The sequence below is a fragment of the Chrysemys picta genome, chromosome 2 (genome assembly GCF_011386835.1).
Source record: "Chrysemys picta bellii isolate R12L10 chromosome 2, ASM1138683v2, whole genome shotgun sequence".
In the NCBI taxonomy this organism is placed as follows: domain Eukaryota; kingdom Metazoa; phylum Chordata; order Testudines; family Emydidae; genus Chrysemys; species Chrysemys picta.
Genome location: NC_088792.1, coordinates 270,119,529 through 270,135,459, shown reverse-complemented (window position 1 = coordinate 270,135,459; position 15,931 = coordinate 270,119,529). Strand labels below are relative to the sequence as shown.

General features: G+C 44.6%; 1 protein-coding gene across 9 annotated transcripts in view; it reads left to right on the top strand.

Moving 5' to 3' along the window:
* WASHC5 (WASH complex subunit 5) overlaps positions 1-15,931 on the top strand; it is a 39,539-nt gene that overhangs the window by 4,155 nt on the left and 19,453 nt on the right. For 3 of the 9 annotated variants that reach the window (XM_065586121.1, XM_065586119.1, XM_065586123.1), the window contains 9 exons: positions 316-402; positions 1,430-1,575; positions 2,828-2,912; positions 3,581-3,681; positions 8,726-8,915; positions 10,107-10,259; positions 11,975-12,088; positions 13,259-13,430; positions 14,282-14,409. In XM_065586121.1, the coding sequence (XP_065442193.1) occupies positions 3,608-3,681; positions 8,726-8,915; positions 10,107-10,259; positions 11,975-12,088; positions 13,259-13,430; positions 14,282-14,409 (831 nt within the window). In that variant the 5' untranslated portion in view covers positions 316-402; positions 1,430-1,575; positions 2,828-2,912; positions 3,581-3,607. The remainder of the gene's footprint in view (positions 1-315; positions 403-1,429; positions 1,576-2,827; positions 2,913-3,580; positions 3,682-8,725; positions 8,916-10,106; positions 10,260-11,974; positions 12,089-13,258; positions 13,431-14,281; positions 14,410-15,931) is intronic. The other 6 variants (XM_065586120.1, XM_065586124.1, XM_065586122.1 and 3 more) reach the window with 2 other exon arrangements.

The window sequence follows — 15,931 nt, the reverse complement described above, 5'->3', positions numbered from 1 at the left end:
ATACTTAAAATCTCACTTTAGACAGAACAAGTAAATTCTGAGCATGTCAACAATGACTGTGTTCCTTCAGGTAGTATCAGGAGATTCTTGATGCATTTCTGGTTGCCTTAACCCTGTTCTCTATCTTCTGCTGCATTGAAAGCTACCTTTATATAACTTCCTTTTAATAAGAATTCTGCGATGGTTCTTTCTCCATTAGGTCTGTTCACGTGTGCTGAACTAACAAGCATATGCAGGATCCGTGGCCAAGAAGGATCCCTTGTTTCCCTTCCTGGGTTTAACTTCTTAAAGTGCTTTCACTTTGCTGTTTTTCAGGACAGTTTGGGAAGGGATCTTCACAGTGACTAATTTGCCTTTCTGTTTCTGAGAATTGTACAGTAAGAGACCTCTGATCACATAACGGTATTTTATAGAAAGAGTGACGAGCTCTGAGCATTGGATGGGGAATCGGGAGCTCCAGTTCTAATCCCGATTATGACCTGAGGCACAAATAGATTTAAAGTCACATCATCAATTTGGAAATCCTACTTTTGTCTAAAATCCTCACTATACAAGTAACATCTAAAATCATTATATCTGAGATAAAAAATGATTTGTTTCCGTTTGTTTACTTTGTGCAATTGGCAGCACTTATATGCTGTCAATTTCATTGCTTTACCTGTATTATCAGTCAGTCCTTGTGTCCTGCATGTGTGGATCTTTCACACAGCACCAAGAGAAAAATAAATATTTTTAAAACTCACAAATTTTGCCATGAGGACCTAGGCTGCTGTTAGACTTCAAATATCTTTTTAAGTTACTTATTTTATAAAGTTCAAATTGACAGCACCCTTTGCACTGTTTCCTCTCTTCCCCGCCATCTGTAAACAAGTACCTACTCTACAGGTTTATTTTGAGGAATAACATGAGGCCTGGGCCTGCCAACACACCCATAGTTCTGCTGCCTTCAAAGAGACAATATGGATTAGAAAAGACTAATTATGTGAGCTGCTGTTTGAAGAATCTTGCACTTAAGGTCATAGAATCCAGCCTTAATATGGGAGGATCAAAAGTATTAAGAGTGGAATTGTGGCTCCACTGACGCCAATGGCAAAGGTCTTCCTGACTTCAATAGGACCGTGTTTTCACCCAAAGTGTTAATTACTGTGTTTGCAGTATCCATATAAGAATTCCTAATAAAATGTAAAATCCATCAACCTTTCATTATAGAATTGATTTATAAGTACAAATGTCCAAAATATCTTTTGGGGGATGATCTAATTGTGAAACCAAAGTTAGTTGAACACACCTTGGCAATGGTATTTTTTGGTAGTTAAGGTGGATGCAATTGCTCAATACATAATTATTTCATGTACTGTTTCCTACAGCAAACAGTCATAATTCTGATCAATGTTCTTTAATAATTTTTAAATCCATTTCCTCTTCTTAGGGGCCTGAGATCTGTGAAGGCAAGTTGGAAGCCAAACCTGAGTTACTGGATTTAGATGAAGAATTTCGTGAAAACAACATAGAAATTTTGACAAGATTTTATCTAGCATTTCAAAGTGTCCATAAATATATTGTAGATTTAAACAGGTATGTGTGTAAGATTTGTTAATGTAGTGACTCCAGTAACTGTATAATCTTAATTGTGTTTTTTTTTTCTGCCAAAATATTTCTGTGTTACTTAACAGCATGACCTGCTGTAATGAACACTGTATTATGCTTCTGTCACTGTGTCCAACATGTTGATGGACCTTAGGCAAGTTACTTCACCTGTGCCTCCCTTTCCTTATGAATTAACTGGAAATGATGATTCTTGCCCATCTTTGTAAAATGTTTTTGACATCTGTGGATGAAGGGAGACCTATTATTATAAAATCAATTTTTTGGTGTTGCAAAAGAGTCTGAGGATTAAGATAAAAAAAATTTAGCTTGTGCCTCTCTATCTCTGACCTCCAATGGCACTGCTTTCCTAAATTATTTTTTTCAGAGTAACTACCTTACCCCAGGGTTACTGTTTTAAAAGGCTCATAAAATCATGTAAGCGAGAATTGCCAGAGACTCCATAAAGTCCAGTAGGGACTTTGCTGTAGCTATTGATTTTATGTGGAAGCTGCTCAGCTGCTGTGGTGATGGACAGGTACTAGAAAACCTTTTTTAGATAGATATATCCCACTTAACAGTTAAGATGAAATCATTCCACTTCCAACTTTGCCCTTGCAAAACGGAATGGAGATATATTAGAGAAATTTACAATAACTTATATTTGTGAGGTGACTTCTGGGCCTCCTGTCAAACTGTCAATGCCCTCTAGACTCCAGTGATGAAGCTCTGATTAACCTTCTGCATAATATTCCAGTCTTTCATCCAAGTCTGACTAGTTCCTAATTTTTCCTTTCCATGCTCTGCTCTTTAGATTACCTCCAGCCATACAGAGGTGAGGGGATGGTTTACAAAGGAGCTGTTCTCCTCACTTAAATACAGGCCTCAAATCTGCAAGATACTGAATACTCTTCAATCCATTGACATTAACTGAACCAGAGCATGATCAGTATGTTGCAGGAGACACTCTGCATCTAGTGAGCTCAGGCCTCCAGTGCCTTCCTCAGATTATTAAGACCTTTGTATTTTTTCTGTGCTTGAGAAATTTGTGCTTGTTGAACCTATGCTAAGTGAACTTCTTTATACCTTGGGAGGTGTTGTCATAATCTTATAAGCAGGGCTTCTACACTCTTCTGTTGACCTTCAGGGGAAACTGCCCCACTTGCTTGTAAGGGCACATCAGTTGAGAAGCAGAGAGCAGACTCCTTGTGGTGAATGACCTACTCTTGGTTACTGTTTGTAGATATTTGGATGATCTCAATGAAGGAATTTACATTCAACAAACATTAGAAACTGTGCTCCTTAATGAAGATGGCAAGCAACTTCTAGTAAGTATTTACCAGTTAGTAACCGGTAATGTAAACTACATCAACTATGTTAGCGTCAGATATAGTTTGGCATCTACCCTTTCTAAATTTAACTTAAAAATATTATCTTTTGTCTATATTTTAACTTCACAAAATGCATTCAAGATCTGTGGCTCATTTTTTGTTAGGAATCCATTGTAGGAAATGGTAAGAGGATAAGGAAACATTTTCGTTTTCACTTCATTGTGGTTCAAATCTGATTCAGGTCATTAGTGATCCAAAACTCACTGCCATCTGATGACCATTTAATGGCCACTGTGAAATAAGCTGGTCATCTCAGACCATTTTAGCAGACAGTTGCCCTCGTCCCATACACAGATCACTCCGCTAGTAGGACAAGGGGGTATTTCTGCAAAGCTAATAAATAAATTGGTGGGGAGACTGATACTTTCTCATGCTTAGCCTTGTTCTCAAGCAGCCATTTCTAATAAACTTTGGCAAGCCCAGGTGTGGAAGTGATGCCTGAGCTACCTCTGTTTAATGGATGAGACGAAACATTGAAGCACTATAATCTGGCACTTTTCACATGATGTAAAAACACTTAATTCACTTTAAAATATTAATTAAATGGTAAAAGTATGTTAGTGTTAGATAACATGAATTAACAAATTAATGCTATTTCTCAACAGTGTGAAGCTCTTTATTTGTACGGAGTCATGTTGCTGGTCATTGACCAGAAGATTGAAGGGGAGGTCAGAGAGAGAATCTTGGTTTCCTACTATAGATACAGGTATGCTTGTGCTAGGAAGTATTTGAATGTGGTTTGTATAGTAAAAATGTAGCATGCAGCATATATAGCTAAGGTTTTTCTTTGTATAGGCATTAATTTAATATGGGATGTGGAGGTTGTCACGGAGTATTGGGGGACTCAGGGCCCTGCACCCCCGGCTTCCTGCGATTCACCATGACTCTCAGCCAGCCAGTAAAGCAGAAGGTTTATTTGGATGACAGGAATACAGTCCAAGACAGGTCTTGCAGGCACAGACAGCCGGACCCCCTCAGTTAAGTCCAGCTCGGGGTCCCAGGGCATCCCAGCCCACCCCCCTTTGGGGGGGGGGGTCAGAGCCATCTCTGCCTCCCAGCCATCTCTCCAGCCCGCTTCCAGCACACTCCCTTCAGCGACCCCTCCCACAGCCTTTGTTCAGTTTCCCGGGCTAAGGAGTCACCTGGCCTCCAACCCCTTCCTGGGTTCTCATGTTACAAGCTCAGGTATGTTCCCTCGGGCAGACTCAGACTCCCATCCCCCAACGCAGACTATCCCAGCCACACTCGCCTGTCAGCATTCACACACCCCAGTAAGAACAGACCCAGTTCGTCACATCTCTCCCCCCTTCGAGACCGAACTGAGCAGGGTCACTTTAGCCAGTGACCCGGGGAAGTTCGAACCTACCCCCGTTCCCATGGATGCCCCCGCATCCCTTCCATTCCTTGGTGAAAATTACACCAGGCCCCTCCAGTTTCACGCCCCTCCCTTAGGTCGGGGTGCTTGATGGCACTCGCAGTTCGCACGTGGGGAGGTTTAGGCGGCCTGTGCCCTTCTCCCACCCCCATACCTCTGGGGCTCCAACTGGGCTGTGGTCTCCTCCCAGCGCTCCAGTCTGGAGGTCTGTGCTTTGGGCTCTGTTGGTTTAGAGCCGCCCTTTTAACCTTGGCCACCCTCCGGAAAGGATCCTTTATGCTGGGCAAGGGTCCTAAAGCTGTTTTCCCCTTGTCCCAGGCCTTCCTCCCCCTCTGACAGGGGTCACAGGATCTGCAGTACTGTCGGACAGTAACAAAGACCCCAGGCCAGTAAAAGCTCCGTAGCAGCCTCTGCTGGGTACGCCAGGTTCCTTGGTGCCCTGAGAGAGGAATGTCATGGGCCCGGCACAGCAGCTGGCGGCGATACTTCTGGGGTACCACCAGCTGCCTCCTGATCCCCCCCTGACTCCATTTTCCCTGGGGGAGCCCATTCTCGGTACAGGAACCCCTTCTCCCACAGGAACCTTTTCCGGCCACCTCGTCCCATGGTCTGTACCGCATTGAGGTCGGCCAGGTCCCTTATCTTCCGCAAGGAGGGATCTCTCTGTAACTCGGCCTGGAACTCAGCAGCTGGGACAGGGATGGCCACCTGCTCTTTCTCGCCCGCTGGGTCCGAAGCTGCAGCCTCCCTGAGCCGTGTCCCTGGGCGTTCCCTCCCCACCAGGTTAGGGTCCTGCGCCTCAGGCAAGGCACCCCCCCCCGAGGCCAGGGCGCAGTGCCCCTCGCCGGCTCTGACTGCGGGTCACAACTAAGGCGGTCTGGGGGCTGCTTGGCCAGTCCTTTAGGTCCGCCCCCATCAACACCTCAGTGGGCAAATGGTGGTGCACTCCCACGTCCTTGGGGCCCTCCTTGGCCCCCCATTTCAGGTGTACCCTCGCTACGGGAACCTTGAATGGGGTCCCGCCCACCCCGGTCAGGGTCAGGAAGGTGTTGGGCACCACCCGATCTGGGGCCACCACCTCGGGCCGGGCCAGTGTCACCTCTGCGCCCGTGTCCCAGTATCCATAAACTTTCTTCCCATCCACCTCCAGGGGAACAAGGCACTCGCTCCGCAGGGACAGCCCCGCGCCAACCCTGTAAACGGAGAACTTTGAATCCGGAGCATCTGGCCCCCCAGAGAAGCTGGCCTGGGGCCCTTCTCTTTCTTGAGCAGTTGATAAGCTGCCAGCCCCTCTTGCGTGAGAAGCCTGCCCCTCGTCCGTCTGGGCCTCTACCAAGTTAACCCGGTGCGGGTTCGGTCTGCTCAGTCTGTCCTTGAGCTTGGGGCACTGGGCCCGAACGTGGCCTCTTCGGCCGCAGTAATAGCAGCTCATGTCCCGTGGGTCCCCTCGAGCCGGTCGGTTGTCCCTGACGCTGGGCATTCCCCGTGGGAGGGGATTCCCCATATTCCCCCTTTGGGAGGTCCCAGGGTGACTCTCTCTCTGCATCGTGGCGGGCCTGTTCCTTTGGGGCTCCTCCCTGCCACCCCCTGACCGGCTCTTTACAAACTCATCAGCCAGCTGCCCGGCGTGTCGCGGGTTCTCTGGCTTTCTGTCCACCAACCACAGCCTCAGGTTGGATGGGCACCGCTCATACAGTTGCTCCAGTACCAGCAGTTTAATCAGGTCCTCCTTCGTCTGGGCCCCACCAGCCCACTTGCTGGCGTATCTTTCCATGCGGACGGCTAGTTGCAGATATGAGATCTCAGGGGTTTTATCTTGACTCCGGAACCTTTCCCGGTACATCTCAGGAGTCAGCCCAAACTCACGTAGCAGGGCCTTTTTGAATAGTTCGTAGTCCCCTTTCTCTGCCTCTCCCAGTTGGCGGTACAATGCCACGGCTTTGGGGTCCAGTAAGGGGGTAAGGACCCGGAGTCTGTCCGCGGGATCAACCCGGTGCAGCTCGCAGGCCGTCTCAAAGGCCTCCAGGAAGTCATCCATGTCCTCCCCCTCCTTGTATGGGGCCATGATGCACTTATCAAAGCTCCGTGCAGTCCTGGGTCCCCCCTCACTCACCGCAGCCGGGGGTTCGCTGCCCTTCAATCTCGCCAGTTCCAGGTCATGCTGACGCTGTCTCTCATTCTCCTCCCGTTCATGCTGTCTCTGTCTCTCTTCACGCTGATGCTGTCTCTCTTTCTCCTCCCGTTCATGCTGTCTCTGTCGTTCACGATCCTCCAACTCTCTCAGTTTTAGCTCTTTCTCCCATTCCAGCCAATTCCGCTCCACGGATGCCGAACGTCGCCGGGAGGATCCTCTGCTGGCCGGCGGGCTTCGCCGGGGGGATCCCCTGCTGGCCGGGGGGGTCACGGCGCCCTCGGTATTTGCTGGGCTCCTCCCCACCCTTCCCCTAGGCATAGGAAGGAGGGGTCTCGGGAAGCCCTCAGCAGCCGGCTGACCACTCCCAGCTGGGACAGACACTGGTGCCTGCGCTGCATTTGCCAGGCTGCTTCCCTGAGACACAGGGATCAGTTCATTCGCGCGATCTTCCGCCTCCAGCTGGGCAATGAGCTGTTCTTTGGTGAGCCTCCCAATGCGCAGCCGCCTCTGCTTGCACAGCTCCACCAGGTCGCTCTTAAGCCGCTTGGCATACATCTTCCTGCTGGCCACTCACCGGCCTGCGTGCTCACAGCTCCCCACAGTTCCCAGGGGGACCCCTAGTGTGCCAGCCCTTCTCGAGGTCACCGCCTCTCTGCCAGGGTCGAGCTGCAGACTCCTCCGCCCCTGGGACCACTCGCTGCGATCCCCCCGGGGGACCCTGTTACTGCAAAAGTCCTTCTCGCTGGTCACACACTCCCAGGGGTAATAACCGTCTCTCTCCCACTCTTCCGCAGGCCTGGTCCCCGTCAATCCCCCTTCGTTTTACTGCTCCCCAGTCACTTACTGCAGGAAGCGCCGTCCACGGGGTGCAGTAGATCCCGCCGCTGCCACCAGTTGTCACGGAGTATTGGGGGACTCAGGGCCCTGCACCCCCGGCTTCCTGCGATTCACCATGACTCTCAGCCAGCCAGTAAAGTAGAAGGTTTATTTCGATGACAGGAATACAGTCCAAGACAGGTCTTGCAGGCACAGACAGCCGGACCCCCTCAGTTAAGTCCAGCTCGGGGTCCCAGGGCATCCCAGCCCACCCCCCTTTGGGGGGGGGGGGTCAGAGCCATCTCTGCCTCCCAGCCATCTCTCCAGCCCGCTTCCAGCACACTCCCTTCAGCGACCCCTCCCACAGCCTTTGTTCAGTTTCCCGGGCTAAGGAGTCACCTGGCCTCCAACCCCTTCCTGGGTTCTCATGTTACAAGCTCAGGTATGTTCCCTCGGGCAGACTCAGACTCCCATCCCCCAACGCAGACTATCCCAGCCACACTCGCCTGTCAGCATTCACACACCCCAGTAAGAACAGACCCAGTTCGTCACAGAGGTATTGGCTCCTGTCCTGCAATCAGATCCACCTGGGTGGATGCTGGTGCCCCTGAAGAGCCTCATGGACATTAGGGTTACCTCTTTCATGCACCAAGGTCTGTCTGCACAGATCCAGCTGCTTGGTGCGTAGATCCAGTTGCATAAGCAGTGCTATAGACTTGTTCTGATTCTGATCTTATGAGGACTTGGACACCTTGGCTACAATATTTCTGCCTAGAGCTTCAGTACTGTAACCCTCAGCTAACAAAATATAACAAGCTTCCAAAGGCACAAGAAAATTTTTGTGAAATGTGCTGAGTTCCAGCTACTACATTTATCCCCGAATGTACTTCCTACAGTTATAGCACACTTCTGAATAGTCCAATCAATAAATAGAGCTGCTAGCTGAACTCAGGAATCTTTGATATTCTTGGAGGATTTTGTGTGATTTAACAATCTAACCCCTTTCACCAGTAATATGTTTGCTAAAAGGAAAAACAATATGATTGTTTAGTCCTTAAATGAATCCTCACACTTCAACTGGTATCTCTTCTAACTTTCAGACGTAAGAAAGTAGAGTGGAAATTCCTCATTTCCAAAATATGAGGGTGGGGCAAGGAAGGGAATTCAGAAGTAAAAGAAAATGTCAGATTCATCTTCTGAATTGAATGCTTTCTGTTTCTATCCTCTGTGAACTATGAATAAGGTTCTTTGTTTCATTCATGCTTTGTATCCTTAGTTAGGATTCCAGTATAGGCATCTATAGCTGCCCTTCCTTGGCAAGGGGAAAATAATGTTTGGTTGTTTTTTGTTTGTTTGTTTTGTTTTGTTTTGTTTTTAATGGATCAGTTCATGTAGATACACTTTCTTTTTTCTTTTATAACCTAGTGCTGCTCGATCTGCTGATTCCAATATGGATGATATATGTAAGCTGCTTCGAAGCACTGGGTACTCAAGCCAACCAGGAGCTAAAAGGCCTCTAAACTATCCTGAAAGTTACTTCAGTAGGGTACCCATAAGTGAAACATTCATCAGCATGGTTATTGGCCGCTTGAGATCTGATGACATCTATAACCAGGTGAGTTAACCAGTGGGTTTTGGTGCTCTTAAGGGGTTTCAGTTAATAAAAAGGCACTTTCTTGACCCTCTCGGTATATTCGGAATTTGTTCAATTTATCAATGTAGTAGTGAAGGAATACACTTCTCCATACTCCAGTTCAGTGGTTCTCAACCTCTTTTTTTTTTGCGGACCACTTGAAAATTGCTGAGGGTTTTGGTGGACCACTTAATGATCTTTCCAAATGTTCTTTGTACCGTTAGTTAACTATTGTAAAGTGCTTTGGATAAAAGCACTGTATATAAAAAAACTTAATAATAATTAACGTTATTTTGTTCTACAAATAAAAGCACACAACTCATATTTTAATATCAGTAGTCTTACCTTTCTAATGCGATGGATGTGCCTTCTTTCCCCTACCGCAGCATCTCCCAAGCTGGGGCTGGGAAGGAGGGGGGTCTCTCCCCCACCACAGCAGCCACAGAGCTGGGGCTGGGAAGGAGGGCCATCTCTCCCCGGCAGCTGCAGTCCTGGAGCTGAGGAAAGTCACCTCTTTCTCTGGCCGCCGGAGCCCTGCACATCCCAAATTCCCCCCTCATCTCACTCCACTGCCCCCTCCCACCTACCCCCTATTCCCCCCCAAGGCCACCACCTCACCTTACATGTGTGTATTCTCCAGGATCCAGGCACCTAATGAGTGGAGCCACGCAGGCGTGGCTCCACTCATTAGGTGGGTGGCCCTTCATTCTCTCATGTGCAGCCGCCCAGGCGCGCACCTTACAGGGAACTATCTGCAGACCACCTGAATGGAGCTCGCGGACCACTGGTCTAGTTATCTTGTGCTTGGATTATTGCAGTCTCTGCCTCTCTCTGAAGCCTCCCACCAACTCCCAGTCCCTCCAAAATGCTTCCCTCCTGGTCCACTCCTTCCAGTCCATCTTTAGCACTTTGCTTCAGGCATGCTCTCCCCTGCCTTTGAATCATTTACAACGAGGTAATATTTTTATAAAATCTGGATAGCATCTGTAAATTAGCTTGCATATTCTAGTAAGATGCAGGATGTAAAGGGCTCAGTATAACGGATGGATGGATTTGAGACTTACATGCCCAAGATACCCAGCTGACAGATGATAGCCTTATGGTATGAATGTACTGTACTCTTAAGTGCACCATGCTAATATTTGCATATGCTTTGTTTTTTCCACATTTTAGGTTTCTGCATATCCATTACCAGAGCATCGCAGCACTGCTCTGGCTACTCAAGCTGCCATGCTGTATGTGATTCTCTATTTTGACCCTTCTATTCTTCACACACAACAAGCAAAAATGAGAGAGATAGTGGATAAATATTTTCCAGATAACTGGGTAAATACTGTTGTTGTTCTTACACTGCATGCTGGATTTAAACCTGCAGTGCAACTTTTATTTGAAGTACCTTTTTGAAGTGTGCCTTGCAGAAAATACTGTCTTAGAGAATAGAATAGAATAGAATAGAATAGAATAGAATAGAATAGGAACTCCTTTAGGGAGATTAGATTATGCTTTGTTTGGAGCATGTTGATTGAGTAAAGGACCCAGTAAAATATCCCTTGTGAATATTAGTCACTATGAACATATAGTTCACTTCATTTATGATGAAGTGCAGATGGAATAGAAGCTGCCACCTGTTACCTTTTATGGAGATCTCTGTCCTTATAGCTGTACTTACAACTAAGAAGAGAGTCGTACTAAACAAAGAAAAGTGGAAACAAGTGATCTTACAAATGTCCAGTCGCTTCCAATTGTGTTTTGCATGAGCAGGATAGAAAAAGACAAGGGGAAGTGGAAAAACTAATACAGCAGGCACTGTAAGAAAGAATAGGAACTGTTGCTTCTAGACACATGTATACTACTTCCATTGTCTTTGTGAAAACTGCACACTAATATCTGAAGGGAGAATTTAGCATTATAGGTTTTTAAGGATGCTACCATCTTTCACTCCACAATGATACAAATATTTAAATGGCTGACTGTGTGATGGAACGATCAGTTATAATAGAGCCTTCCACTTCTAGGCTGGATTCAAATCAGCACTTAGTTGTTAGTGAATGAAAATCTTAATCTTTAAGGGACATTCAGTAATTTGTGAAATTAGTAATCCAGTGGTTTTAGGCAGGTCCCCGCTTCACACAAAACACAATCACAATGGGCCCTAATGAACTCTTTGTTTATATTCTTGGAACGGGACCGAGGATTGATGGGGAAAATACATAGAGCTGTCCACTCACTCCTACAGGTGATCTCACCAGGTCAGAGTGGAGGTGTTTTGGAGGAACGGTGTAGTGAAGTTTCACTGCTGCTGCCCTGTTCTGTCTATAACATGGGATTTCCACCTCCAGTCAAGCACCTTACACGAGCCTAAAAATGAAAAGCTCCCAGTGAACTTAATCACACTTCAGCGTCTCAGATTTTTAAAGGAGCCTAAATGAGTTAGGCACCCAACTCCCTTGGCTCCTTTTGAAGTCCCATCCTCTGTCTGAAACCATTGTGTCTACTGCTGTTACAAGTAACAGCTCACATTAAACTTAAAGAGCATGAGTAAAAGAGAGGTGCTATCAGCTTGTCTGCTTTATGCATTTGACAGCCCTTTGTGTATGGTCCAGTCCTCTGTCGCTTGTATGGAACTTTCACACAGCAACAAGGGGGATAGGGGTGGGGAGAGGGAGGAAAAACAGGAAAAGGTGATTGCAAAATCATAGAAAATGGTAGAAACACTTTGTCCTTGATATTAATATTAAATGAAATTGCTATAAATTCACTTTTAAAAAACTGACTAGATTTCAAATTGACATTGTCCTTTCAAATGAAAGGAAGAGTCTAAGAATCATGGATTTCCAATGAAGGTGAAGGGAAGAAGGATGTAGCCTAGAAATTTGTTTTGTCTGTAGCTCATCTGTACATGAGGTTGGGTACAGATTAATTATTTCTAGCACTCTAACCCATGAACTACCTTGTTCTGTTCACGCTTCTAGGTGGAGAACATTTCTCTTTCATAATAAGAATGACTACAACTTAAATTTTGTTTCTGCTTCCATCCTTAGGTTATTAGTATTTATATGGGAATCACTGTAAATCTAGCTGATGCATGGGAACCTTACAAGGCTGCAAAAACTGCCCTCAACTACACATTAGATCTTTCAAACATCAAAGAGCAGGTGAGTAAATACAAGTTTTATATTCATGGTAAGATTCAAGCTGTGTGGGTATTTCACATGTATTCCATGTGTTTACTAGCACATGGATCGTCTTTCTCTAATGCATAACTCGGGTGAGTCAACATTGAGAATGGCTTCAAGTCTCAAAGTCTGAACCCTCTGTAGTAAATATTTTGTGTCTCCTTCCTCATAGTTCCAGTGCTCTGAGTTGAGTTCATAGCTGCCGACAGCCAACATCATGTTATGCAGTACTCGAGATGCTTTTCTCACTAAGGAATTTAGTCTCTTGCTGGGAGCTGAGCAACTATGCTGATTAGAGAATCTGTCCCTTTGCTAGACAGAAATTATCTTCATGAAATGTTTATAACCATTAGTCTGCAGAATGGTTACAAAATATAAAAGTATACCATAGCACAAAAAAGTTGGTTGCTCGTTTATGTTAAACTACTTTCATGTGACTCTGACTTCAATGGGACTATCCATACCCTTAAAACTAATCACATGCCGGATTTAAATCGACGGCAGTGAGGTTCCTAGTGGGATGTTCAAAAGCGCCTACGCACCTGTCTGCATGTTTAGATACCTACATATAAACATCTGTCCCAAGATGGAGCCCCCAACTATCATGTGCAAGAAATAATCACCTTGATATTAAATGAAACTGCTATAAATTCACTTTAAAAAACTGACTGAATAAATATTTGCAAACATATTTTTCCTTAATCTGTTAATACAGCCAACAACTGATTTATAGCAAATATTTCCAATTCTAGAGTGTATTTTATTACTGCTTTGTTCTTTCTAGTGGATGCACAGTAAACTTTTCATTGTCAGCTGGGTGGTTCTACCATTTTTTAGGTAAAATTTTTGAAAGCGTGTAAGTAACTTAGGAGCCAAAGATCCAGGTTCCTAAATCACTTAGGCATTCTGAAAACGTTGTCCTTCATGTATAGGTCCTCAGCTCTAGATGCTAGATTACATTCTCTCACCACTCAATTACAAAGTCTGCCTTGAACTGTGTTCCCTGGCCATCCCCAGAGAAACTATGTGGATAGTGAATTTACAGCATGTTACTTGACTCATACTCACTCTGTGCTCATGCAGTGCTGCACATAGTAGATAAATGATCTTTCCTTGTTCCATATTGATGAAAGAATTGTATGTTCAAAGGCAAGCCGGTATGCTGCTGTCACAGAGCGTGTGCACGCTCAAGTTCAGCAGTTTCTCAAAGAGGGCTGTCTGAGGGAGGAGCTAGTGCTGGATAATATTCCCAAGCTGCTCAACTGCTTAAGAGACTGCAATGTTGCAATCCGTTGGCTGATGCTTCACACTGCTGACTCGGGTAAGGCTATTCACTGGGCTTTTAGTACAGAATTCTGTATGTTAGATGATGACTGGAGCTTTTTTTTTTTTAATTTAATTTTTCTTTTCTTTTTTTGCATCATGGAAGCCAGTGGAGTTTCAACCATTGCTTTCAATCATTTGCAGAAGTGCTCTTTTACTAACCCATTTCTTGAAATTTCACCTCAGAATAGCATCCATGCCACATGTTTATTCTTACAACCAGACACAGACATAAAAACTTTAATGTGAAATCATGATTCTATGGAACTAGCCCATGCAGGTTGAACTATATGAGCAGGGAGACTGGCTTATTTCTTCTGTTTGTTATTTAACAAAGTACCATTTTCAGGGTGTTGCGTCTAACTTTTTAATGTCATGGTATCGCACATCCTTTGAAACCAAAACTTTTGGTTATGTTTGCAGTGTCTAGCACCAGAGGGCTTACGCTCTAGGTATTTAAAAGAAAACAAACACCTAATAATAGTAAGGTGTCTGCATCAAAAAAACTATCACAGCCAAAAAATGTGCCTTTGCAATCTCAGCAGAGCAAACAAAAACTGAATGTACCTTGAGACTCAGCTATATTCTCAACTACAGATAGTCCCTCCAAGTCAGAGGTGAGGTACATCGGTAGAGCACCAGGGGAGCTTCCACTGCCACTACTCATATCATTCTTGTTTGGTGGAGGATATCAGTCCCTTCCACGAACAGAAGTTGGTCCAATAAGATATTACCTCACCTACCCCGTCTCTCTCAATCTTTTCAGAAACTAATATTTGTAAATAGGCTCATTTCTAATAGCATAATGCATTCTCCAGTGGTACAGAATTTTTGTCCTTCCATTTGCAGCTTGTGACCCAAATAACAAGCGTCTCCGTCAAATAAAGGATCAAATTCTAACGGATTCCAAATACAATGCCAAGATCCTTTTCCAGCTTCTCCTGGATACAGCACAGTTTGAGTTCATCTTGAAAGAGGTAACATGTCAGTGACAGCTATTTTTTAAAAAGTTATTTCCCCTCAACTGTGACACAGTGCTGAGGAACGGGCATTGAATGCTGATAGAACAATTACAACTGTATGATCCACTAATATCAGCAAATGAGTCTCCTTCTTGTTGACCTGGGTTTTCAATCAGAGAGAGGCAGATTCTGCACCTTGGAATTGCCTTGTACATGTCTTTCTCGGTGGTTGCCTAATTTCATTCTCAGCCAACACACATTTGCTAAGCATATTGGTTTATCTTACTGATAACTGGCAAACTAGAAACTGACTAGGAGAAGCTGCATAATTCTTATCTTAGTATATTTTCTTCTTTTAGGCTTTATTTTAACCAAAGGACAGTTGGGGCTGATTATGCAAAGAGCACTCTAGTGGGAAGTCACTTACACCTATATAAAGTGGGTATAAAATACAACTACACCGCTACCTCGATATAACGCGACCCGATATAACACGAGTTTGGATATAATGCGGTAAAGCAGTGCTCCAGGGGGGCAGGGCTGCGCACTCCGGTGGATCAAAGCAAATTCAATATAACGCGGTTTCACCTATAAAGCGGTAAGATTTTTTGGCTCCCGAGGACAGCGTTATATCGAGGTAGAGGTGTATTTTTATTTGGTAGTATTTTACACTCCCAGCACTGATTCAGGAAAGCATTTAAGTGCATGCTTAACTTTAAGCACATGCTTTCCTGAACCACAGTTTCTCTTTACACAGTCACGAATCTTTACACAAGATGTAGAGCAATGGAGAATCAGGCTCTCACAGTATCTCTGCAAATAAAAAATTAGTAGATCTTTCTGTTAGTGACCAAAAAATCAACAGTACATCTGACATAAGCACACTTTAACATACAGTATATCCAGCATTCTCCCACTAGACATGGGCCTTGATAGCTGTATTTTTTTTTCCTCACAAGTCTCTTAAGTTTTGTATTTAGTATACTAGCGAGATCTTATTTGGATTCAAAACATGCACCAATACCTTAAATGTATGTTCTTGTGTTCATTGTGAATCAGTTCCAGCCAACTGAGTATTTTCAGCATTATTTAAAATTAGGGCTGTCAATTAATCGCAGTTAACTCACGCAATTAACTCAAAAAAATTAATCGCGATTAAAAAGATTAATCGCCGTTTTAATTGCACTATTAAACAATAGAATACCAATTGAAATTTATTAAATATTTTGGATGTTTTTCTACATTTTTATATATTGTATTCCGTGTTGTAATTGAAATCAAAGTGTATATTATTTTTGATTATAAATATTTGCACTGCAAAAATGATAAAATAGTATTTTTCAACTCACCTCATGCAAGTACTGTCGTGCAATCTCTTTGTCATGAAAGTGCAACTTACAAACGTAGATTTTGTTTGTTTTGTTTTTGAGTGCAGTTATGGAACAAACAATGTAAAACATCAGAGCCTACAAATCCACTCAGTCCTACTTCTTGTTCAGGCAATCGCTAAGACAAACAAGTCCATTTACATTTACGG